The sequence below is a fragment of the Alligator mississippiensis genome, chromosome 14 (assembly GCF_030867095.1).
Source record: "Alligator mississippiensis isolate rAllMis1 chromosome 14, rAllMis1, whole genome shotgun sequence".
Classification (NCBI taxonomy): domain Eukaryota; kingdom Metazoa; phylum Chordata; order Crocodylia; family Alligatoridae; genus Alligator; species Alligator mississippiensis.
In genome coordinates, this window is record NC_081837.1 from 9,061,004 (window position 1) to 9,088,324 (window position 27,321).

Consider the following 27,321-nt stretch of genomic DNA (forward strand, 5'->3'; position numbering starts at 1 on the left):
TCAAATGGCAAAGCTGTGTCTAAAACCCTGCCTCCCAACACCCATTCTTGCATCCTCACTGCTACATCCCTCATGACCTTTATTTCATGACTAACTGTAAGGCGACATATATAAATTGAACACTTTTGTCCAAAAACTTCATTGCCCTGCCAATGCAAGCTAAAGGAGAAACTACATTAGGTTGCTCTCTTAAGAGGCTGTCTTGTCCGTTGGCCAGTCGCTAGAGGGCATTGTGTGCATGAAACACATGCTGCATCGAGCCTAACATTTTATGTCAAATGTGCATCTCATTACTGCTTTGGTGCTAAATTCATCTTCAGGCTTTCGAGCTTAAAAGATGCTGTAACCCCCTAACTGCCCAAATCCCTCTTCCTTTATCTAGGTGTCGAACCCAGGGGATACACATTTTTCTTCCATGATTTGTCCACGCTACAAAATTTACTTCCTTTCTTCTTGCTTAGTAGGTTAATTATGTCCCGAGTAGGTGGTGCAAGAGCAATCACTTCAGGCTGTGGTCAGTGTTAACCAGACGCAATGTCTGGGAGAAAACAAGATAAATGATGGGTGGTAAAGGTCAGATATTTGAGAAGTCCAATGACGGCATGCTCACTAGAAGGGCTGAGGGGTAGCCTAAAAATGTACCGATCCCCATCACTGTGGAACTATCCATGGTACTATGTACAGCAAAGCGTGTGCTGAACTCACCTAACCTCTCCATCAACATTCCCTTGGAGAAAGTGATGAATAAGACTCAAGTTTTACCTTTTCGCCTGTTAAAGCCACCATATCCAGGGGTCCATACATAAAGCGCCCAACCAGGACCTGGGGACCATCTTCTGCTGCAATGACATCATTTGCTCTGTGATTGGCGGTTACATTCTGAAACGAGAACAGGTGGTTTGCGACTCCCTGTTTCTTCCACCTGCAGTTGAATAAGATGTGCTTCACAGTAGCAAAATGATTGTGTGGTTGGTATTAAATTATTAAGATCAGGGATCATGTGGATGCACAGGAAGCGGTTGCAAACACTCTGGGACACTGATTAGATAGACAAGTCAATGGGCAGCAAATGGTATACCATTAACCCCATTATACCATGGGGAAATGAAGCACAGAGATCGTGAATGGGATTTGCAGAAGCACCTAAATCATTCATAGGGAATACAAGGCCCATGGACTTACAATCAGACCCAGACACCCCTTGTCACAAGCTGGCATTTGCAAAAGCACAAGGTCACACAAGGAGTCTCTAGCAGAGGCTAGAACTGAAACCATGTCTTTTGAATAATGTACAGCCTCTCTTCCTTCCCAGCATTTCGTTATTATTTATTGGTGTAGTAGCATCAGAGGCTCCAAGATGCTGCAGATCCATGTGATGCTGTATTTAATTACTGAACATAATTAAGCATCAGCTGCTTTCATGGCATGAATGACCTTTTCCCCTTCAAGTATTCAAGTTTGCACCTTTACTAAGCCCTTCACAGTAATCTAGAAACTAATTCACACAGCACCCTGGGAGGGAGACATGTAATGTGAACCTCTTTGTACCTTAAATTAAGCTTAAAACTGGGACAAGTGACAAGGTCACTAGATACCAAGGTTGAAATTCCACCTGTAACCTGGCTGCGAGGTAGCAGACAATATGTGAATTGCTTAAGCTTTTGCCCTTGAAAAGCAAGATAAAAAAAATGATACCCAGATGTCACAGCTCCCTCCTGAAAACGTAAGAATAGTGAGACAGCATCTGCAGGGTGAAAAGGCCCTCTTTGCATAGGGCCTCGACTAGTGCCTAGGAAAGTACAAAGGAGGACCTCTCTCCTGGATCAGAAGGCAAGCATTCTGCAGCAGGAAAGGCAGAAAGATGGCAGTCATCAATACCTTCACACTCTCAACCCACCGACAACAAATGTTGTTGCAAGTACAAATTTCCTAGCACCACACACTGTTTGCCCCTGAGATATTTTTGTTTTTCAGTTTTCTTGGAGTCTGTCATTAGGTATCAATCACACTTTGGTTAAAAGAGCTGGGTGCCATGTAAGTGGTTTTCAAATCAAATCTGTAACCAGCCTGGTAGGAGTGATACATACTCTCAGCTTGACGTGTGTCCTCTTGCGTAACCATTTCTCCCGTGGATTGGATGGACTTAATGTTGCCGGGTCCGAGCTGTCATTTTCCTTGACATTCACATTTTCATACCTCATCACCTGAAATGAGATTTGTGTTAGAACCTGGGGCTGTAACAAATTGCATTGTTGTGTTTGCTGCAGAAGGGGAGGGAGTGTACAGTACAGCATCTGCTCACTCGCACTGTCTGTAGATAATAGGGTATAAATCTGAGAGATGCGCAGGTCAGGGTGTTCAGTAATATTAGCATGCCTAGACAGTATACTCATGTGTATTGTCAGGGAAGCAGAGGGATTTTATGTATCTAGGTAATGACACCAGCACTAGTGCTTTCTATTCCCAATGAAGCAAATCTAGTCCTGTTTTTAGACTCAAAGGCTTCTGAACTGCAGAGTGCCAAAAATCAATGGTGGGCGGGCTACACAGGGAATGGGGAAAGTTGCAGCTTCTTCCATATTGGGTGCATGTCACAATAGAAAAACAATATGTAAAGATGTCCCCTTCCATCCTCGCACAAAAGAAGGGAAGATGGTCATAGTCTAGCTGAAACTAGCTTGTGACCCCTTATGGAGAACGCAGGGCCCAAGGTAACTGGATTAAGATAACTGACCTTCAGAAATAAAAAGGGAATAAAAGATCACTCTGATCCGATCTGAGGCTGATATTTAATTTTCATGTCAGCTAAATGGCTAAGTCTTCTAGTGGGTTTAGAAAATCTCAGCAAAAGTCTATTACTTTAGCAGACATGAAGAATAGCACTGTTTTCATAGGAAACTTCCTCAGTTTGATCCCGGTATCCTGCTTATAATTCTCTATTCCTTGCAACTCAGTCGACCACAGTCTCCCAGCCTTTAGCTTGTAACCAGTCAGTCTGGTATTAAAATATGAGTGTTCTGCAACAAACCCTAAGAAATGAAAACCACTGCAAGTCCATCCATCCTAGCATGCCAATGTCTTCCCTTCAAGAATGGCTAGGCTAGGGGAGTAAAGCTCGTAGGTGCTCAGACACTACCAAGATGGGCAACTCTAGGAAACCCTCAGGGTTTCCATAGACATGCAACTACACTATGCAGAAGCATCCTACAAAAAAGAACTCAACCAGTTAAATGAATATTTTACTTAAAACCATGGTTCAGAAGTGAATCCCATAAAAAAAAATTAAAAAAAAAAAATCAATATTTACAGTCTTTGAAGCTTTCTTTTTTTGGCTGCACGAAGAAAGGAAAACTTCCACCCACTGTAAGGAGTCAGTGCCCTTTCTCCCCTCCAAATCTGCTAAATCTTTAGTGACCATTCTTTAAAGATCATTGTAGGTCATTCCATCATGGTACTTTGAGCCTTCAAATGCTTTCTCCGAGATGTAACCTGAAATGCATTCAGCAACTGCTAGGTACACAAACAGTTAATGCCCTCATTGACTGCAGCAGGAGCCGAGTTCTGGCCATGCCCAGTGTACTGAGCTTCTACTGAGTTGGAAGAACAGCTACTTTTTACGTTCAGCTTGGCCCCATCTCCCTTTCACATGTATTAGGGCAACGCCCACCGGTTACAACAGAGACTGAGGCTCCTGGTACTGCAAAGTCCCTGCCCTGAAAAGCTTATAGCATAAACAAGAAAGGCCGAGGAAGAGTCACCCCAGGTTGAGAGACTGGAAGTGGAGATAAGAACATGAAAGGCCATTTAGGCACCTGAGGTTGCAGAGCACCCAGTTGACTTGGGGCCACATTGATCAAAGTTTTCATTAAAAGTGCAGCGAAGTTCCCAGTGGGATTTACAAGAGCATGAAGGGGCTGGTCCAGGGTCACACAGGGAAGCTCTGATAAACCTGGGAAGTAAATCTGCATCTTCCAGGCTCTAGTTCAGTTCTTTAGCCACGGGGCCAGCCTTCCGCTCCAACCCAGGTTAAGCTGCTATGTACTCCTAATATCTGTTCAAGACTCGGCATTTATTCCAATAGATAGGTTCCTTCCAGATGTCACTGTGTATCCATGAACTCAGCAGGAACTCAACAGTTAGCAGAACAGTTAATTAAACCCATTAATTGTCCTCTGTGTTTTGCTTCACCACGTTTGGAAAGAAGAGGCTCTTTTTAGAAGTGAAAAAGGTTGATCCATTTTGGTATGTCTCTCTCAGGTTTAGGTTAAATGGAAACATTAGTGCTGTGCATGCAGACTTGTCAAGGGCTCAGGCTTTTTCTCAAGCTAGCTAGCGGTATTGTCCATTCGGCACAGGGAGCTCTTGCCACCCAGAGCGGCTGGATGGAAGGAGGGAGGTTTAGCCACGGGACTTCCAGTCTTGGGAGCTGCTGAGTGGCTGGTCAGATGACAGAGATGCAGCCGGCCAAGGGTTATCAGAGCTGGTTTTGATGGTGGGGAGAGGCTAGGAAGCACCCTGTGGAATTAAGATGTAGAAAGCAGGGAAAGGCAGGAAATGAGAAAACTTTCCAAATCATTTCCTCAAGGATGGGCACTGTACAGCTTGCCTGCATTATGTTCCTTGCCACTTGTCAGGCAGTAGCAGTTTCTTCATCCCCTTGATGTGAAAACACCGTCCGCCCAGCTTATTCCAAACTAACCCACTTGTGATCTTTTTTGGAGGATTTTTGCTGACCTTCAGGAGGCCTCATTCAAATGCCACTAAATTGTTGTCACACTTGGCGAGCCTTTTAGCTTAACCAATTTCTCCAGAGGCAAGAGAGCCCTGTATTATCCCCAAGTCACTCAGCCCAGCTGTCTGAACACCAGTTTCACGAAGCACTGAGATCCATTAATGTGTCATCAAAAGAGAAAAGAAAAATCAATTCTGAGCAGACAGTTCACACAACACCTCTAAATACTACAGGACAGTTTAACAGGGGACTGCTAAGAAGTAGTTCTTCCTTAAATGCTTTAATTTTGGTTTTCTTGCTCCCTCCACTGTGTTTACTGTTTCCCCTCCTCCAAGCATGGTACTTACAATCTGGCATTTAGGGGGGGGGGGGGGAAAAATCATGTTATTGTATCTGTTTCAATTGTCACTAATGCCCTGATTCAGGAAAGCACTTTCTTTAGACACAAGTCCTATTGACTTCAATGAGTATTAATAATAAGCCTAAAGCTAAACATAGGCTCAAATGCAGACCTGAATATGGCCCTCGTTCAGAAAAGCCCTCTTGGTTTCAGTGTAATCTTTTTATTACTATTATTATTGTCCTGAATTAGAAAAAAAAAAAGGTCAGAAAGATCAAATTTTTTAGGATACAGAATTTGGGGGGCCTCATGGAGCCATGCAGAGCACTGAGACCTGAGCTGCATGGGCCGACAGGAACAGAGGAAGACGGTCCAAGCTGTTTCAGCTTCTGTCAAAACTTTTGGCAGCATGGGGGTACGGCCCTTTAGCTGCAGGATTTTCTGATGGAAAAAAGGGACCATTTCCAGCCAGCTATTTTTCTGCAATGAGCCCACCATTGTTCACAGAGCGCCCCCCCAATCGTGCAAGCATGAATTCGGTCGGTCCTTAATTATAGTACTCTGTCATACAGGTATGTTTTCTCAAAAAACACCCTGCAGATTAAATTCCTGGTTTTACCCTTTTTGCCTATTTTTAAAGAAGCCAACTGACACGAATTCATCTTTTCTTAATGAAAAAACGTGCTTTTCACCCCCTACACTTATAAATATCAGCTTTCAGCTCTTAATGTTCCTGGTAGAGTTAATATCATCCACCAGCTCTTTTTGGATACAAATGGGGAAGCCTGGCCACAGAAAACAAGGGATTTCCTCAGGGTGTGGGAAAAAATGAAAAAACTGGAACCGAGCTCTCCTTACTTCCTCCCTGTGCTCTAGCTATGAGACCACCCTTCCCTTTTAACAAAGAACAAGTGCATCTTACTCAGGAGGCTGGAGTGTGAGCGTGCGATGGATCAAATTACCTGTCTCAAAATGAATGCCACCACATCAGTTGATTCCCAGTAGCTGGCATGGAAGAGATGGGGCAAAGCCACTGTTGGAAATGCCGTTAGCACATCTGGACAGTACAAGGCATAATCTATTCGCTTGGCTCCCCACCATTTGGCAGTAACTGTAAAATGACAAACAGGCACCACATTTCTAATGGACACCTTGTTCAGGGCTAATAATTTACAGAGTGGTTCCCAAACTCTGGACTGAGGACCATGAGTAGTCTGCAAGGCCACGGTAAATGGTCTGCAGCTGGTCTGCACTTCACCCTGCCACTCCTTACCCTTTTCTAATTCATAGGTTAACAAACCTGAATGGTAGCCAGGAGAAATTTTGAGGACTGATGACAGCTTCTTGATCCAGAAAAAGTTTGGGAACCAGAACATTTAATAACCATCAATTCGATCCACGGAAGTCCAACAGACCAATATAATGATCCAGGATATGTGCTGATGACTTGATAACCATCTATGACATATTACTGGATCTAATCATATAGCATATGCCCCCCAAATAAGACACGCACCTTGTTCTGGGAAGGTAGCACGGACGGGGGGAATCTTCCCTGCCATGGCACTGGCTCAGCCAGGGCTCAGCCCTCCAGTTGCACAGAGCAGGGGCAAAGTCCTGCCATCAGTGTCACCACCTGACCCTACTGCCAGCCTAACAGCTACTGCCAATTCAGAAGCAGCTGTGGGAAGTTAAACCGGTTGCTGTAGCAGGAGGAGGGGGAATAATGCCGACAATGGGACTCCTCTACTGCTCCATATGGCAGGAGGGTTCAGCCCTGCTTGGTGTGGAAATCCCTTTTCTTGCTTAAAATGCTCACATTAATTTTGGATAGGTAATTTTCAGGAAAAAAAGGTTCCGTGGTATGTGAATAATGACATTATTCACATTTGGAATGTGCTTATAATATCTCTTCATTTTTATTATCAACTTAGAAATTATCATAAGTGCTATTATGCTTTTCATATAAACCATCACCCTAATTTCATTGCCTTACCTGAGCAAAACAAGAAAAAAAATATATAATTAAATGCATGGAAGAAGTTAAGTTTCACTAATTAAAATGACCACAACACGAGCATTTCATAGTATTACTAGTGCACCAGGCAAGAGAAGACTTCCTCTGCAAAATAAAATTCCAACAGCCCTGACACGGAGGGAGGACCGAAGTCAGCGCAGAAATAAAGGGTGCCAAGTCTCACTCACTGTTGGTGACGTTTGCCGACGGCAAGCTCTCTGTTGACCCTGAGATTTCGCTGTTTGTGCTGACCAGGCTGGACCGTCTTGCCTTTCCTTGGGACTGACTCAGTGTGTTTGGTGACTCTGGGCTCTCCGGAGAGAAGGGCAAGTTTGAAGAGCCGCTCTCAAGAAACAGAGCGCTGTGGTTCTGGATGGTGTCAGCTGGATGTTTTATTAAAAAAAAAAAAATATATATATATATATCACAGTAAGAGAAGATCAGCATTATTTTCAAAAGGGTTTCAAAGCCAAAGGGTTTTTGCCTGAATAAGGACTGATTTCTGGTGCAATTTGCTCCTTGGGAGATGGCCCACACAAAGCAAGAAACCTACCTGAAGGAAGGTATTCCACTGAAATTCAACAGCAATTGGGGTCCTTATGCCAAGATTTTCCAAAGTGAAGTAGGAGTTGGGAAGGCAAAACTCCTGGCCCACGTTAAGGGGCCCAGTTGTTAGAAGGTGGATGTTCAGGCTCACTTAAAATCATTATTTATGTTTTAAAATCTTGACTCAACTCCTCGAGTCCCTGTTGAAAATCTCTATCTAATTTCTTAAGGCATACATGAGACTTGAGTGCTGCAGAGACTTCTGCAATATATTGACCATCATACTCAGTAGAATAAAGCACGTAAATACTTCGCTTAAGTGCTGCACACGTCATTTAGATAAAATGCTATGCAACTCCCTATATATTCATGCTCAGTTCTGGGGGGGTTTTAACCCTTACTACTATAGGATGTTCATCTCCAATTGGAGTTTTAAAATTTATTAAATGACAAGTCTCCTCCAACAGAATAAAAAACCAGCCCTAGTTATTAAATGAATGGTCATTCAGTGGTTGTGAAAGATTGATGCCAGCATCCTTCTTCAGACTGCATTTTCTGACTAATCTCAGACACTCAGTGATTTATTGCATTAACACCCATGATGCTCCCCCAAACACTTCTGACTCTTCTATGAAAAATTAATCACTGCAACTAAAAGGAAGCCATATGGAAGTAAGCAGGCTTAAGGAATATTCTCTGCATGTAAGATCATGAACAAGCAGTTTTTTTGCTAACCTATTCTGACTGGCTAGTGGATAAAGTTACATTTGCAACCTATGTGCTACTAGTAAAAGGCCTTTCCACAGCAGCAGAATTGCTACCTTAAGAAAAGCTATGTTTCTTTCAATATAAGACACTCTGTTTAATTGCTGTGCTTGACAGTAGCACAGCACGTCATTCCAGATGTGGAGATTAAAAAAAAAAAAAAAAAAGGCCTGTAGTAGACATCCACCTCCTTGATTTGTACACCTTGGTGCATATTTTTGCAAACTTAAACAGAGAGAAGCAGTAGCAGGACTGCTCCAAAAAATGACTGTTGGCTTTCCAGGCCTATAGAAATCAGTGGAAGTTCTGTCACTGACTTTAGTTAAGCCACCATTTCACCCAGTTTTCCAAGACTTAATCAATCTGCTCACAGAAAATATATCTGAAACCTCAACTTTCTGCTTGTTATCAGAACTGATTAAGATGGACAGAGTTAATTGTGAAGAAATCACAGCCTACCTGAAGCCGTTTCAGAGATTTGGGGTTATTTTGATTTAAGCTCAAACATCTCAACCAGAGATGGCACATGAATCTCTGATGCAATTGACCCAGGGAAAGCAATTAAATTCTAGCACAAAATAATAGGAGATGAGCTTTGAAGAGAATATGTTCAATTGTGGTTTCCATGGGAACATAGTGTTTTGAGTTTGCTTTAATGAAAATTGCTATGAATCCTTCTTACAAAGAAATTTTGCTAAAGCATAAAGGCAGCAGTATCTGCGTGTGGTTACGGGAAGACTACGGCATGGGAAAAGATGAAAGATAATTCTGTGGTTATTACTGTCCGGTTAAGTCACCCTGTTGAATCCTATATAAAGGCGTCTTCTAATGGAATACCTCCAACACAACAGGAGGATCTCACGGGAAACTAAAATTAGTTTATCAAACCTTGTTCCCCTGACAAGTAAATATAACCACCTTACTGAAGTGGAAGCAGAGACACAGAATAAGCGAAAGGCCTGTGTTACAACACTTACCGTGTGCCTCTGGGCCCCTCTAGACAGTCAGGTAAAGGCATGAAAGGATCTGATGTGCAATCCATATAATCACACCTCCTACCGTGCCACATGTGCATGGCAGGCAGCATGATCGTGGGCTCCCACGTCAGATCCTATCAGACCTTATGATCAGTGCGGGGGGAGCCCAGGTTTGTGATCCTGTACACCAGCATACCAGTAGCAAGCTCCTGTGCCTGTGAGTCCTGCAGCTGTTGAGACTCCCAGCAGTGGCAGCACCCCACTGGCAGGACTCCCAGCCGCGGCAGCCCATGGAGGGCTGCTGCAGCTCAGCCTCATCAGCTGTGGGACTTGCAGCTGGGGCAGCCTGTGGGTCTGCCAGGACCCCCAGCTGCGGGAGCAAGCGATGCACCCCAGTGCCTGGGAGCCCCATCAGCTGACGAGACTCCCAGCCATGGAGGCATAGCTATGCTACACACTCAAATTAACCTGGATAGAAACCAGATATAAAGGTACTACACATTTTCCAGCTCTGACTTTATAGCGGGTTGGACCTTTTTAAGGTGCAAGAGTTAATTTGCATGGGTAGCCAACCTAAATTAATTGTGCAATTAATTAGGTAATTCCATAATATACGCAATAAATAGAGGGGGCCTCTGACTCACTTGTTCTGTGACACTGTCTCTTCAATATGTTGAACACTTAAAAAACGCCATGACTTAGTGGCTTCTGAAAATAAAGGTATAAATTATTTGGCCCAGCTTCACTCACAGCACCCAGCATTGCACCCTACAGTATAAAAAGTAAGGAACACAGGAACTGCCAGGCTGTCTCAGATCAACAGTCCCTCTCGACCAGCATCTGTCAGTACCGCATGCTCCAGAAGCCAGCGTAAAGAAAACGGCAGCAGGCAGTTTTGCCTCCAGGAAAAGATTCCTCGAATTAGAGCTTGGTGGAAATTGCCAAGTCACCCAAACCAAAACCTTGCGTTTGTTAAATGAACCTCCTGATTTCAATTCAAGAAAACAAACCAACGTTGTCTAAACATCCCACCGTTTGAATGAAGAATTCTGCCTGTTGAGCTGAAATAACTTTAGTGTGAACTAAAATTTCAATACAAAAGTCTTAAACCATTTTTTAAACGGTTGAAATCAAATTGATGCATTTCAAATCACTGAAACAAAAATTTGGCCAGAACTATATCTTTTTTTGAACTCGGATGACAGTTTCTCAAAAAACTGAACTTCACTTATCCCATTTTTAGGTAAGAAATATTTCAAAGTCTCAAACTTTGTAGTTGAGTATTCATTGGCTGGCTGATCACCAGACACACCAGATTTTCAAGCATCTGAAACCAGTTTATTTTGTAATACTCCTATCTCGACTCTTGTGAATTGGGGAGCTGTTTTCCCACTGAAGGCATCTGAACGCCAACACCAAAGGATATTTTTCAGTTCTCTGCTATTTCTTAGAGGGACTTTATCTTAAGATAAGAGGACAGACAAATTTGTAGGGCTTGCCTCGTCAAATTGTGAAGCAAAAGATTGCAGGGAAACAAAGAAGAGAGATTTAACTATGTATATAGCATCCACTTTTCAAAACCCCCTATTGGATCAAGCTTCTCTTCTGACACATCACTGGAAGATTCATGAAATGTATTGTAATGTTTTATCACATCAGCTAAAAGCATGACAATCTTTCAATCCCTGGGTTAAAGAAGAGAGACAGGTAGTCAAAATGCTAATGATGTCAGGGCAGAGTGTGCCGAGCCATAGATATGCTAATGTAGGAGAAAAGGTGGGTAAAGAATAGCAAGAAGACTGCTATGCCAAACACTGGCTCCTGGAGGTCTAGAAGCAACTCACCAAGAATGGACAAGGAAAGTAAGGTGTCCACGTTTTGGGGGAAACAAAAGATAGACATGTATGGAGTTTTTAGGAGAGATCTGTTCAGTTCCTGAAATTAAGACCATATGTAATGAGAAAACAGAGCAAGAGAGTGGAGATCTTTGCTAGCATAAGCTTATCTGCTAGAGCCAGACAGCATAAAACATACCTCTAGTTTGAACTGCAAGCTTCTTACAAGTGAAAACACTATGCTGGAGAACAGTTTGAGGGTCGTTTTAATTGAGTAGTAAAGGCAAATGGTGAGATGAGAATCCGTGTATGCTATATGAAGGCTAAACAGTCAACAGGGTTTTCTAGAGAGCCCATTGCTCAAAAGCTGTATGCATTAAACAGGCAAAAGTCAGGTAACTTAATGCCCCGATAACAGTAATTTTTCTTCTTTAAAATAAAAAATGCTAGCACCCATCACAGGGCAGGCATCCCTTCATCTCTAAGCCGACTGCAGAATAAGCAGCAAAGCAAGGCGGGGGGAGAGAAGGAACACACTTTTATTGTTTGTCACAAGACATGTTTTGTGATAAATCTGATGCTTGTCACAAAGCTGAATCTCAAACACAACCGTTACAAAAGCAGCAGTGATTATAAAATGCCAAGTTGGCAGCAGCTGATGGTGCCTGTCTGTAATAAAAGGTCAAATTACAGTGGTTATTTCTCTTGATCTGGAAAAGAAAAACACCACACACTTTCCTGATATGCTGTAGAAGAGTAATTGCTGGAAAATACTGCCTGTACATTGTTGCCCTAGCTCTTTCCATTCAGGTCAGCAGTAGTATTTTCTCACTGACTTCAGCAGAAGGAAAGGTAGTCTGTGATGACCACCGCTATTCAGGCAAGATACCATTTTTTTCCGTGGAATTCAGACTATAAGATGACATTCGATAGAAATCAATCCAAACCAAAATTTTGATCGACACTTTGCAGCATGGCTCATATTTAATATTAAATGTTACTAACAGTTTTAAAAAAATCATGTCTGTCTATCTCAGGGGTGGGCAATTATTTTGGGTGGAGGGCCGCTTACTGAGTTTTGGCAAGCCATCAAGGGCCACATAACAGGCAGCCAGAGGCAGATAAATATTAATTTTCTAAAATTTTTAGGGGCACCACAGGCCGAATAGAGTGGCCTGGCGGGGTGCATCTGGCCCGCGGGCTGCATTTTGCCCACTCCTGGTCTATCTGAACATGTGCTACTATTACCACTTGCTATAAGTAGCACTAATAATCTCTTTCAGCATCTTCCTGTGGCTGAAAGGTGAAAGAAACATTCCCTTTCCTAGTATTTTGTAAATGATGAAGCACTTTGTCTGTAGTCTCCTTCACTCTCTCAGGTTTGCTTAGGTCCTCCTCATAGCAACAAAAGAGGAGGAAAAAAAAATAGGACCAGATTCTATTCGAATCTCTGAAAAACAGGCGAGGCTGAAGTTGGGTTTGTCCTCCCTTCCTCCTCCTCCTTGCTGCTTTTTTGTGAGTCAATCTTAAGGATTAGGTAATGATGCATTATACAAGCTGATGCATTAATGGATTTTCAAAGGCTTCAACAGGTTTGCATTTCCAGCGGCTTGTACCTAAGTCCACTTAGCTGCCTTATAGGTGGAAGAGAACCTGGTCCTTTGGCCTTATTGGCAAGAGGTCGTTTTAGAGGGGCTGGAAGGGCTTGTTAGGTTGTAGACACACACCCTGTAATTGGGAGGCAGGTGATAGAGAAGCTCCCATTGTAGACGTTACATTAGCCCCTTATACCAGGACTACCGCTTCCCCACCATACTCCTACACACGCAGAGAGCTCTCTCAGCATCTTGTCTCATTGAAACTGCACTCAATAAATCAGCAGCCTAACAAGGTAATCACGTACGTAGGAGGAACTGTATTGACAGAAGATGTGGTTGCAGTCAAATAATCAACAGGAAGATGAATAGTTCTGTAAAGGCAAACTAAGCCTCCATGACTGGCAAATTCAATGGCCAAGAGAAGCCTTCCTTGCCATTTAATGCAAAGAGACCCCCTTACTTTACAGAAACCGAGTATGTTCTTTGCGTGTTGCTCATGAGACAATGGCTTCCTACAGGAATCACAAAGGGGCCTTAGGAGGGGATCGATTTGGGCAGAGATTCGACATGCACATAATAGTCGCTATAAACCAGCATCACAAAATGGACTGTGTGACCCTCTGAGTGGACTTAGGGATGAAAACCTGACGTCAACCGAAGGGAACATGAAGAAACCAAAACCTTTCTCCAGGCCTTTCCCTTTGCTGCTATCCAACACCGACTGGGAAAAGCAAATCTGACAAACAGAACTGAAAGCTACACAGTAAGCCCTTCAAACACAGCAACGAGATCATAAACTTTTGACAGTCATTTGGTTAGAAATGAAAGACAACTGCAAGGACTGTGTTCAGCATGTGCGCCAGCTTGTATTGCCTACGTGGTTCCTGTGAATCACATCATCATGAAGTTTCTCTCCGATAGCAGCCATCTGAATTTGGCTTTGAGACTCATCACCTCTTGTACCTAAAGGCACCTTTAAGAGTGCCATTTACACACTTAAAAATGCCTGTTGTAAACTACTTTACACTGCTTCTGACATAATGGACAGAGAAGTTCTGGAGACAAGTCTTTTCAAGTAGGATAAGATGGTTTGGATCAGAACATAACCAACTTGATATCCACTTAATGAGGTTTCATCACATCTCATCATCATCACAGGAGCATACCATGAAGCCTTTTATGTGTTCCAGACTTGTACTGTATGCATACAAGCTAGTCTGTCCCTTACAGGAAAATACTATGTAATCAACAGAATGGCTCTTTATGAATATAGAACATCTCTTTCCAAAAAGGATCCCAAAGCATGTTAATTGTGTTTCATTTTTAAACAGGAGAATGTCATTCTCCCCTGAAATGCCACCTACTCAGGGTTTAAAAGCATATGCTGGAGGCATTTTCTGTAACCTCCCACAATACCTGGGTTGGCAAACTTTCACGATAATGAGAGTTCAGGATTTCTGGTTCAAAATCACTGTCTTTATGAGGATATTTTGGGAGAGGGGTTCGCTCTGCCCTCAATTATCCACCCTAACCAAGTCTGCTCAAACTTGAGACCAAATGGGATCACGACAGAAGCTGGCAAAGCTGAATCAATGTAACAGGCTCACATTTGAGACCAGACCTCCAGAAATATTCGCTGGAACAGAACTTTAATGAAGGCTTGACTTGTACTTTCTGTAAGAGGCAATGACATCCTCTCACCTAGATATCTAAGAACATGTTTTGCATGAACAAGCATTTAGTAAAATGGTGACATGCTAGTATTTGTGTACATCACGAAAACATGTTGGAGCTGGAATAGGCAGACATAGATGGCACTGGAACTAAAGATCTGGTCCTTTATATTAGTCAGCTTAATAAAACTTTGGCATTAAACTTTTGTGTATGCTGGATAAATCTATGCCAGCTTCCAATGAAAAGCAAATGGGTGTTGATAGAGAAAGAGATAAATAATGAATAAAGAGATGCCTTTGAAAAGGGAATGGGATGAGAGCAGACAGTAACTCAAACTCCCTTCAGTGTCCTGTACTAAGCAATGAGCTAAAACCAACTGCACACAGTGGGAAAAGAGTTATCAGCGACTCTAAGGCCCTCTCTACACATTACATGTATCGTGCAATTACCAGGTTCATTGTGCAATTAATTTAGACCAGCTACACATCCAAATTAACAATCATGCCATAAATTGGTCCAACCAGCTATAAAACTATTACTGGAAAACGTATAAATGTTATAGCTGGGTGCTATCCACCTTTCATTTGCACCTGTAGTAGCAGGGTCTGCAGCTGACTGGGCTCCCAGGTACACCATAGGCAGCTAGGGCTGGGACAGGAGCTCAACTTTGTCGACTCAGGCCCCACACCTCAAATGACAGCAGTTTATATATGCACACTCCAGAGAAGCATGGAGAGACTCGTGATTTCACATCACTCCAGAGCATCCACATTCCCCAACTTAGGGACTGTCAAAATACCAAGTGACTAAATGCTTTGAAATAATAGCAAGCTATTCATCACAGAGGAGTGGAGCCCTCATCTGTATCTATGATTTATATCCACTGAGGATCTTCCCCTGGGAAATCAACCTACATTTGCTAAAGGGAAAGTATTTGTAGATCTTCCTTTTGGTCAAAACTCTGGCCAGCTCTACAACTGACCTGTAGTAACTTATTTCCAAATGTTCCCACTTTGTGTATTTAGGGGAATGAATTAAAAACCAGAGCTAGAACCTACCAGAGGGACCTCAATTATTAGCCTTTTGCAAAGAGGTAAAACTATTTGATTCCCTTCTCACTGAATCAAGAGTTATACAGGCCTTTACTGCAGTTTGCCCTTTTGTTGGTAGAAAGAAAACTGCCATTTCAAATGCATAAAACTTCTAGGGATCTAATACTGAGGTTCTCCATAGATTTAGTCAAGGTTGAATGTATTTAGCTAATAATACCTATCTGACTTCATTGGCAGGAGAGCCGGGATTTAACTGATGTAAAGAGACATTATATCTATTAAAGCCTGACTGACACTAAAATTGATCTACCACGTAGCCATTTCTGTTCTCTTACTATTCAAGGATTGTGTGTGCCAAATAATCAGTAATGGATAGACGTCCATGTCCTGTATTAGCCCTGTTCTTTTGCATTGATAAGTAAAGTCTAGCCTGATCATTCAGTTAATCTGAAGCGTTCTGCACGCATATGTTTGGGCGGTAAGATGACATAACTTCAGATTTACTGAAGGGTCACGGGCTTCAAATCTTACAGCTTATTTGAACCTTGGGACACCGCATATTTTTAAGCAAGGAGACTGAAGTTGGATCTATAGCCCAGTCACCGAATGAAAAAAATAAGTTCCCTTTGGTTGGTATTCTCCTGAATTCAACAGATGCAAAACACTGCCATTTTACTACATTCACTTCCAACCTCTAGCCAGGAGTCCCCAGAGGCTTGAGAAATATCCTAGTGGGGCTCAAATTTATGCTTGCAGCTGAGAGAGAGAAGGGGGGAGGGAAGGGGAGACAGAGAGAGAACTGTAGAAGGGATTAATCCAGTTTTTGCACCACGTTATCAGGATGCTCATGAACTCTATGATACCTTCCCACTCCTTTGGTATTGAATTCTTGAGAAAGGAACCCAATTTCACCAACTGGCTGCTTTTACTTTGTTTTGGGTTCAGGGGGCATATCCAATCCACCCAAGATAGCTCGTGGCAAACTTGCAAAATCCTGCATTTTTATCTGTGCCAATCTTTCTAGAGGCAAGTGGGGTGACCTGCCTGTGACTGACCTAGGGAAATGACATCTGTAAAACCTCGGCGCATCTAGGCAAGGCATAACTAAATCATGGACTTAACTAGATTGCTGTTGTGCCTAGATGAGTCCTTTCAGAAAATATATTGCAGTATCCAGGCAAAGTGTCTTATAAACATGGCTTAGCAAGGACCATGTCAATAAGGCCTTACATGTTCTTTCCTGCTCCGATAAACTATCTACAGGGTACTGAGGCTAATGTTGATTCTCTGCTTGAATCTGCCTGCTATGAAGTCACTGAGGGTTGCATAGGAATCAAGTCAGGGTAAAAATGGAATCCAATCAACCTTTTTCTGCTGAATTAAAATGTGCTCGGTAAAATCATTGCTGAAGGCAATCAGGACTCATAGCAGAGATGCTATCTTTTATCAGACCAACAAGATTTTTGCAAAAAAAAGAAATTCTTTAATTGCAAGCTTTTGGGCACAAACACTCTTCATCAGGCATTGGAGAAAAGAATTTTTTTTGCAAAAATCTTGTGGGTCTAATAAAAGATAGCATCTCTACTACGAGTCCTAATTGCCTTTTCCTCCAGACCAATACAGCTACAACCTGGATACCTGAAATCATTGCTTACACTTTCTCATCCCTTCTATTAAACAAGCAACCTGAAGTCATTTGGAGGCTGAGTCAAATCCCACTGAATTCAAGAGAGATCGTCTTGAACTGTTTTGTTTTTTTTAAGGGAAAGAGATCCATTTACCAAATCAACCCCATTATAGATCCTAAGCTGGAGAAGAGATGCCTCAGCTCCCGCAACAATCCACAGAGAGGGGTTGGTCAGTGGCAGAAAGCAGAAAAGCATTTAAGAAGCCAACAGTGCCAGTTCAAAGCATCCCTCTTGGTTTCTAGCTGTTGAGTAACCCCATGTCTTTTCCTGCTCTACGTCCTCTGACTCCTCCTCAGCATGTTGGCAGCATCTGTCTTTAAAATCCTCTCGAACAGAGTTGCTGAATGAGAAAATGCAGAACACCAGGGAGAGGGGGCAATGAAAACCAAGCCACAGGATATGTAAAATGCTTATGGTACCTAAATGGTGCGATCTTCCATTCCCCAGAGGGTATCTCTGGTACCGCGGGACATTAAATGGAGACAAGAGGTGGAAGTTTTTCTCCAGCAGTGGCTCTAGTCTGCAGGCAGAGGGGTCGGCAGAATGAAAAAAACTGTACACTTGGCTGCAAGCTGGGCGGACTTGACATACTGAAATGAGAGAGAGAAAGAAATAATTCAGTATCGCTTCCTTAGCAACTGCTCATGTCTCTTGAGATATCCAAGCTGGAGGTAGGGTTAAATATATAGTCCTTGTACAGTCTTCTGCAAATAATAGCCCAAACTGCCCACACAGTCAAAAAAGAGGCAAGATTCTTCCGATTACATTATTTTCTATTTCTCCATAAAAAAAGCTATCTGCATGGCAAGGTAGCTTTACAGAGGGATCACAGCCTGAGAATGAGGCAGTCATGCTAAGGCTAAGACCAGCCTTTGAAACAAATGGAAACCAGGAAGTCAATAAAGTTTTAAAGCCTGCTAAATACATTATTGAACGTCACAGCTGCAAAAAACAAGGCATTGTGTCTTTTGAATATTTCAAGGCAAAATGGTTTGATGGGGCCATTAAGCTGGGAGGACTGAAATACAGATGAAAGCAAGAGCAGGTAGGTGAGAAAAAAGCACAGCAAAATCGGAAGTCAATTTGTGGAAGCTAATGCATAAAAATGAGATTGTGCATATTACAACCCAAGACCCAAGCGTGTATGAAGTTTGCTAGAGAGAGACAGCTACTGAGCCACTCAGTCTGCAACGCATTTACAACTGTAAATGGATTTTGGGGGGTTGGCGGGAATGGCGGGGGAGGAGGGGGTAGTAGAAATCACCTGCTTGCTCAGCTAATGAAGCGCTCTATCAGTCCAGTCTCCAGCTTCAAGATAGAGACATCTCTTGTATTCAAATGGGTGATCATACAGGCCTTTGGGGGTCCACGAACCAGTTGGTACAGTTATTTCCCATCTAACCAAACCACATTTGGATCCCTGAGCCTCTCCAGGTTAGCAGATCAATCCATTATGGTCTAATTACACTAACAGACTTGGTGCATTATAGCAGCACATGCATGTTACAACAGTCGACAACATTCGTTAACTGCAGGAGTAAAGAATTGATTAGAATACTTATAACAGATGTTTGGGAATATTATGCCTGCTCCCAGTGAACTCAGTACAAGTAGGATCAGTCCCTTAATGTTTTCCAACCTGCTGCATGATATAATCATCTCAAAAAATGTCTTCCGTTAGAGTCTGCTATTGGTGTCTTTCACTGATCATACAGAACTGATGCTGTTCCTTAAAATAGACTTGTTTGTACAACATCCTACTTCAGTGTTGTTTAGAAGTACCGGTGATGCAAACCCACACGGAGAAAAATTAATTTAATAGTACCCTCTATTGCCGCAGTACATCACCATCCCTAAGGGACGTAACCTCACAAGCCCCCTAGCTAAGGCAGCGCTGTTGTTCTTATTGTACAGCTGAGAACCAAAGCACAGAGAAACAAAATCACGTGGCCAAGGTGACCTTAGGCCTGCTAAGTCCCATATTAGCATCCTAGCCAGTGGCACTGAATCTTCTGCATATTAAAACCCCATCTTATAACAGAAAGCAGAAAGCATGATTTGGCATTCTTCCTCCCAGTCTCAGATACATTTTTCCATCTAGCCCCAAACAAATAAGGGAGGGGAACTAGGATGCCACATTTTGGGAACAGACTTTTCTCTGCTTGTGGCTGGAGAGGGGAAGGCCATCTGCCCAATACACTTGAGAACCTGCATGGCAGAGGATGGTTAAGCTCAAACCCTATGTGCTGCAAGGCTATCTAATGGAGTTTGTCTTTGCAGCCCTTTCCACAAGATAGCATCCTCCAATTACAGGAGCAGCAAGCCACTTCAGTTCACTGTCTTCTCAAAAGGTGACAGTCCACGTGTTTAGCCAGAAGCTAGACAGAAAGGGATGTACTTTGGGTTAGCTGCTGCATATTCGCCTCAGCTGCAATCTTAACTGCACGCGCTCTTTGTAGGAGGAATGAAAGAACTAAGCCACTGCTGCTAGAAGGGAACTGCAAAGCCAAATCATGCAGACTGCAATTATGACAGGCATTTAGGGCCAAATTTTTGTGCCAATAATGTCAAATAGTACCAAATTCTGGCCCTCAAAGAATCCCCAACTGCATTTAAGACAATGGCACAGAAACAGACAGACAATCGCACTTATTTAGAGCAATCACTGGTGTATACAGGCAGGATGCTCTGCCAGGAACAGCACAGCAGACTGTTCAGACATTTCCAGTGATCTCATCATCAGTTCTCACGGTAATAAGAGAAACTTTTCTGTGGCATTGCCAAGTGTCTGCTAAAGATACCCATACCTCAAGGTATAGGGAGGTATTCATCTGTCAGCACACGAGTTGCTAGACATAAGCTTGAGGATCGTCCCAAACTGTGGCACAGGTGCCAAGAACATTTCTGAAATCTGATCTAGTTCCCAAGTTGGGCAACACTGAGTTTTACTTGGAAAGACCAAAAAAAAAAAGAATCTGGTCCAGTTCGAGCTAAAACAGCCAAACCGCATACAACCTCAAATCAACCGTCAAAGCGTTATATTGGCATCCAGCCTTTGCTTAGACATTTGGAAGTGATTATAGCCTCAAAAGACAGCAGTGTGCCCAGCTTATCTGTGCATAAGTCAGGAAGGTACTAGTCACCCCACAGCTGCATCGCTGTTTGGAACTGCTGCGACTTTATGAGATGCATTGCATTGCACATGCAGAAGCAGAAGAGTGGTCGCTACTGAAAACCTTGCCAAGACCAAGGAGCACGGGAGTGTCAGGGCAGAGCGATTCCTTCATATGGAACAAATGTAGATGAAACATAGGTGTTCAGTTCCCCCTCCCTTTTTATGCACTCTCTCTAATGGGTAGCAAAACCATCAGATCAAACCCTGCCCTTGCGAGGTGTCAAGTCATGAAGATACGAATCCTAATGCTTTCCTGAGAAAATGCTGCGGCACTGCCCTTGCATGGTGGGGAAACCCGTAGTTGATCTGGTTCTGGTGAGGGGTGAGCTTGTCCCTTATTGTGAGCTGCACTATATGCTGCCTTCCACGTTGCCTGACTCACTCAGGGGGTGGCATAACACCTGTTTCATTCGGTAGGTTTCTTGTCATGCTAAATGAAAAGCGTGGGTGTTTGGGGGCCTTTCACTTACTCTTTGGTCCCTCCTCAGACCCTCCTACTGCAGTTTTGTAACATGTGTAGAGTATGATCTGTGGCTAATACCACGCTTCCAGCTGTGGGGTGTCCAAACTCTGCTCTGATGTTTGCTGGATAGTGCTTATTTTGGCAAGAATGTTTGAGTGTCAGGTAATTAAGCACACACGACTGCAAAGAGAGAAAAAAACCTGGGAATTAAAATCAGAAGGGCTTCCTGAAGGCAACATATAATCTTTTCCCCTTTACCACTTGCATCTGAATACGAATTACTCATCGTCCCTTGTCCTTTCTCGTGGCAAGGGTAGGAACAGACGTGTGGATTCTGACATGACCTCACATCTCTGCATGGGACCGTTTCAAATACTATCTCTTTACATCACGTCATTCATCGATTCATAGACATTAGGGCTGGAAGGGACCTCGGAAGATCATCGAGTCCAGCCCCCTGCCCCAGGGGCAGGAAGTCAGCTGGGGTCATAGGATCCCAGCAAGATAAGCATCCAAATGTCTCTTGAAGACATTCAAAGTAAGTGTTTGAACCACCTCTGGTGGCAGTCTATTCCAGGCCTTGGGGGCTCGGACTGTAAAGTTCTTCCTTATGTCCAGCCTGAAATGGTCATGGAGGAGTTGGTGACCGTTCAACCTTTTCATATTTTGTAGCACACCACAAATATGCACAGGACGGCACAAAGACACAAAACGCCCCACCGGACATTGTCTTCCGTAGGATCTGGATACAGTCTCCCATATACTCTGATCGATGGCAGAAGGTCTTTGGAAGAGCAAGGATTCAAATTCAGAAATTCCCATGCATAGAATACTTATTTTACACCATATTCCAAACCACCGTCCTGCCAAGGTTTTGCAAGACCAAACCTGGGCTGACAAGGGAATATGTTCTCCCACGACCCGCACTGGGTGCTAGCAATGCAGCAGGGTGCAGTATGTAAGAGAAGAGCGAGCAAAACTAGGTAAAGCCTCACGGATACTTCGGGTGGTTTATTAAAGCTCTGTTTTGTTCTTTAGCACTTGCCAGAAGATGTGAAAACCGATCATCAGCGTGTTGGCATTTCAACACGGCAGCAATTAATTCTTTGAGAAGCAAGTATAATACACTTGCAGAGACCAAGTGGGCTGAAATACATCGTATAAAGGTGAAGCGTGGTGCGGCATTATAATTAAACCTGTATTTTGGCTAGTCTAGAACTTTGCTGGGTGTATTTACAGATTGAGCCATTATACAGCAGAGCAGTAATCGGATATTACCTCAGTAAACTGAGCTTCTCCCTCTTGTGGGTTACATATTGGTTTAGTCTTTCATTCCCACCATGCTTAATATGAGCTGCCTGCGTTAGCAATAAAGGAATAGCTGAAGGTAATTAAATCAGCTCATAATTGTGCTTTCTAATACTTGCTGTACATGAGCAAATTTATAACACGTCAATACCCAGGCACAGGAGCCCCTTAGAAAGATGGTTTCTGAGACAATAAATACAAGCGTACCTCTGAAAAGAAACTGCTCTTGTTCTGCAAAAAAAGGCCTCTATGTGACAAATGAATAGCTTCCGCTCAATTCATATTGTAAGCAGCACAAATCAATAATGGATTTTTGTGCGTATTGAAACGGGCGTTATTCAGACCCAAAAGATCATGCCAATTTCCCAGCACAAAGGGATCTCCTGCAAATTCCAAGGTATTTCTATCCCTTAATGTTTGAACTTTGAGGAAAAAGCATTTTGTAAGAATAACTCTTAGGTTTACAGCAGTACATGTTATGGCAATGGTCCATACTTGGGGTGCTCAACCTCTGGCCTGCAGGCCAAAACCAGCCCACAGGGCTCCCCATGGGACAGGAAATCTGGTGGCAGGGGAGCAGTGGCAATTAATACCATCAACCTCCCCCTCTTCCAAATTCCCAAGCCCTGTATGGCCAAATCGGGACCAGATCATGCCCCTTTCCCTCTGCATGGCTGGATCAGGGCTAAGCTCCCCCCCCCCCATCTTCTCTTCACACAGCCATAAGGGGCCCTGCCACCCCTGCCAAGGTGCTGGATCAAGCTGGGTCCAGCCCACGGACAGACCAAACACTGCCCATCAGGTCCACTGAGCAAAAGGCAGACCAATTATGCCCATGTGGCACAGACTCTAATGGAAGATCGAGCCTCTCATTGAAGGAACTGGTCATAAAAAGTAAATACAAGAGGTAATGCTGGTCTCAAGTTGTTAACTTAACTGTACATGATTGATCTTTATGCAAGTAAGCAGAGTCCCATGAAAATTCATGGATTTGTTTCCCAGGTGCTGGTGGGGAATTTTTCCCATTCACATACACACGCACAAATGTATTTCAACATTCAAGTGCAAACTATGTCAAAGACCTCATGTAAAATTTAGTCAAATTCACAAGGATTCATGTTGAATCAAGCAAAGACAAATCACTTAAATTCTAAACACTCCTATGAGAAACCAGGAATCGGACCAGACTTACTTGCAGCCTTGTGCAGAATTTCCTTAATTTCAAACTTGTAAAGAAATGGTCATGGCAGCTTGACTCAGCTCTGACCGCACCTTTTAGTGTATTTGGACACATAAATGTCTAATATGACCTCACTTACCTATCTGAACCCAAGAAGAGTACTGATGTGTGTAAAAAGGCCTACCGTGCCTTGTAAATACCCACATAGCATTACAGAGTCATACAAACATTTCCATATGCTACAAATGTCAAACAACTCTTCTTGTCACGTTGCATGGAGAAGCATACAAACACCTCCCAAAGCAATCCCTCTTGCAAAAACCACTCTGTACCTGAGTACAGTTAAGATAAACGCACATATGCGCCTTTTCAAATCACGCGTCTCCCCTTGAGATGAAACATGAATTTCAGCTTTCAGGATGAAACACACTTTGTGAGTTTACTTTACAGAATCATTCACTGTAGGCTCTATGGCTAGAGACAGACGTTACATGCAAACTGGTTTAAGTCATCAGAAACTGGTTTAAAGCTGTAACAGAAGAGGAATTCAGTGCACATAAAACAGTTTCAAAATGGTTGACATTGGTTTAAGATAAACCTGGTTGAATGTAGTATCAGACTTAACTGATTTGGGTCAAACGATTTCTGAAACTTCTATCCCAGACCCCATTTCTGGTTCCAGATAAATCACAGTCCCCCAGTATGCTTTGCAGCCCTGGGCTGTGCTGTGCTGTGCTGTCTGCTTCAGCAGAGAAGGGTTGGGTGGGGTGAGGCAGGGACTACCACCCCAAGCGAAACCCAGCTGGCATCTGTGGCCAGGGAAGGGGGGTTAACCCCTCCTTCCCCTAAGTACAGAGCTCCCCTGCCCTGCTAAATTTACTGATAGCTACAACTGTGGACTACAAATCCCAAAGGCACCTGGAAGCAGGAAGAGGAAGTGATAAGCAACCCTGCAGAGTCCTGCTGATGTGATTCTGAACTGAAACCCCAGAGACCTCAGGGGCAGCAGGAAGCAGAAGCCATGCTGGCTATGTGCCAGAGACCCATGCTGTAGTGCCTCCCTCCCCCCTGACATGTGGCTGCATTTCCTGAATCAAAAGTCAATGTCTGTCTAGGTGTTTCTCAGTTTAATCTCTGCAGCTTAGGCTAACCTGCAAAGACTGAATTGATTCAGCCTTAGGCTTTTTGACTGTCTGTACTTAGCCTATGAGCAAAAGTGTCAACGTCTGCCAGGAAATATCATGTCATCAGTACTGCCATTTTGCTCTAGTCACCCAAAATAATTCACAGACCTACTGAAAATGGTAATGAAAAGGAACCAGAGGCCTTCTAGTCCATCCACCTGCTGAAGATGCAATCAATTTATAGCTAGCTGCCACTGGATAATCAGCTTATTTCTGTGAATACCAACGAGATGCTTTGTATTCGCATACCTCTACAGGGTGAATTCTGATTCATTGAATGCACCTTGTTAAATTGTGTATTATAGCTCCAAGGAGTGATCCAGACATAAGTAACTGTATGTATTTATAGGATGTCAGTGCTTGGTAAGCATTAGAAAAAGCCATAGGTAAAAGGTATTAATCTTGTGAAGAAATCTTTAAGACATAATAACAAATTGCAGTGCAATTTGAAAGTCAGCCATCACACACACAATTTCTGCTAATCTCTTCAACAGCTCTGTGACACGATCAATAAGGCTAGCTTTGCAGTACAGTGAATGTAAATTCCATTCTCATGCAACAGTTTTGTAACTAAATACAAAGTTACAAATGAAGAAAATAAGTGAACTCATTACCAGGGGTATGTGCTGCATGCATTTAATGATTTTCCCCCATAATAGCTTCAAGGCCTGAATGGAAGCTCATTGAATTATAGGAAAAGACTACTAAAGATCTCACATCCGATCCTTAGGCTATTTTAAATGACTATGGGGAAAGATAAAATACATCGCTCATTTGCATTAGTCTTGCATATCACAGAGGTCAAAGTATATTACCTTGCAAGCTTCTTCAAATGGCATTATTTAAAGGGGCACAAGATGGACCCTCCAATGGAGGAGACAGGCAAGGGGCTTGAAGCCTGGGACTTCTCAGCAATGCATTGATTCTCACTTGCTATGCAGGTCCACGCATGCTTTCCCACTTCACAGCATGAAGATGCCATGGTATCAAAATAGGGGTTTGTCTGCACAGCTGTGGATTGCATACTCCATTCACCCAAGTCTGTACACATACTCCAAACTAAAAACACATCGGCAAGGCTGATCCAGGCTTGTCCTACGTGCCCATTATTAAACACTTATCGCCTCCGGTGGACCTGAGAGCAGCCTCACTAGCCAACTTCAGGGTTTGAAACGTGCCTGAGGATTGCAATAGGTGGCAGAAGCTGCCTGGATTTACCCCTACAGACATATAGAGTAGCCCATGGGGACCCTGGGAAGAGGATGTGGCATGAGCTCTTCCCACCAGTATACCAGTGGACTTGCACTAACTTAAACTACAGAAGCCCCTCATGACACAGCAACCATCTCTCATTTTTCATGGATCTCTCTGTCCCTGCTGGCCCCCACACAACCGCTGGTGTAACCTTGAAACATGCTTACCATCCAGGCCAGGCAGAACAGTACTTCTCATGGCCAGCACCAGTCCAAGCGGGGATCCAAAGAGGAAGAAGTCAGAAACTTCAAACTCAAACCGTCCCAGGTTGACTTCCGAGAGACTGGAGATACTCGCAGGAGCAAAGTCTGCATCATCCTTCAGCACGCTTGAGTGGATGCTGGACAAGAAAAAATACAGTTTTAGCAACAATGAGCCAGGGATCTTTTTCAGTCTCACTGGACAGAGTGGTAATGTACAGAGAGGCTGATTAGAGAACTCCAGTCCCTATCTATGTGCCCAGAGTGCTTTAAACACAAGCACTGATAAAGCATAGCAACCCTACGATCACGGTAGTTCCCCACTTGCTCTGTTAGTTATTCAATGCCTCACCTTAAGCAGATGCATGGTAAATTCACCAGCCTGAAAAGCCAGTAATTCCCTATAGTTATACTTCATTTTGATGGCCACCCAGCACTTGTAGTGCTTTGGCCTCCTTGATGATGTGCCTCTCTAGTTATATTACACAATAATTGAATGAGTACTACATGATTCAGGACTATGGAGGTTTTTTTCCTCCTCCCATAATCATAGCCACAAGAAGGAATCCACAAAAACCCTCTACTGAAAAATTTAACAGACTCAAGTTGTGTCTGAATAGGACTCAAGCAGTCACTGAATACATGGGCGTACTGGGTGACAAATTAATTCTGCCAGGAATTTTCGCCCCACATCGCAGCTACCTATATTGTACCAGTGAAAACAGGCAAAATATATGTCCAGCTTTTTATCTGTAAAGGGATTTACAAATTAAGTGTTAATCCGCAAACCACTGAGGTTTGAGACAGGTAGATTTGATCCCTTCCTTAAAGAGAATGGTTTCTCCCCTGACTGGCTCCTTGTTTTGCTATTCACATCTCTGCAAAGCTAGTACTGAATGCCTCCAGATCACAGTGTTCATGTTATACACCTGCTTTGCACTAGTATAAGTATATAAGGTATGAGCCCAGGAGAACGAGGCACACAGAGGCCAAGCACTGGATTATAAGACATATTAGGCATCTGGATCTACATGGAGATGTAGGTGCTTGTTAGGGCCGTGCAAAGCTTTGGTAGCTGACTCGATTTGGAGGAGTTTCAGCCCGATTCGGGAACCGAATCTCCAAATCTGAATTGAATCAGGAGACCAATTAAAAGCTCCGAATTGATTTGAAGCATCCAAAATGATTTGGAAAAAGCTTCAAAAAAGATTTGTCCGCTTCGGAGATTCAGCCATAAACTAAACAGGCAGTTGACACGGCTGCCTCCAGCTGGTAAGTCTGCTGGGGTTGGGGAGGGAGGAGGGAAGGGCTGTGGGGGAGGGAGGGATTGGGG

At 43.3% G+C, this 27,321-nt stretch overlaps 1 protein-coding gene across 4 annotated transcripts in view; it reads right to left on the reverse strand.

Annotated features, from left to right (window-relative positions):
- Nucleotides 1–27,321, reverse strand: part of PITPNM3 (PITPNM family member 3) — a 317,984-nt gene that overhangs the window by 20,249 nt on the left and 270,414 nt on the right. For all 4 annotated transcript variants that reach the window (XM_059717443.1, XM_059717442.1, XM_059717441.1 and 1 more), the window contains 6 exons: nt 25,956–26,128; nt 17,644–17,814; nt 7,278–7,472; nt 6,035–6,183; nt 2,088–2,204; nt 763–879 (listed from right to left, as the gene is read on the reverse strand). In XM_059717443.1, the coding sequence (XP_059573426.1) occupies nt 763–879; nt 2,088–2,204; nt 6,035–6,183; nt 7,278–7,472; nt 17,644–17,814; nt 25,956–26,128 (922 nt within the window). The remainder of the gene's footprint in view (nt 1–762; nt 880–2,087; nt 2,205–6,034; nt 6,184–7,277; nt 7,473–17,643; nt 17,815–25,955; nt 26,129–27,321) is intronic.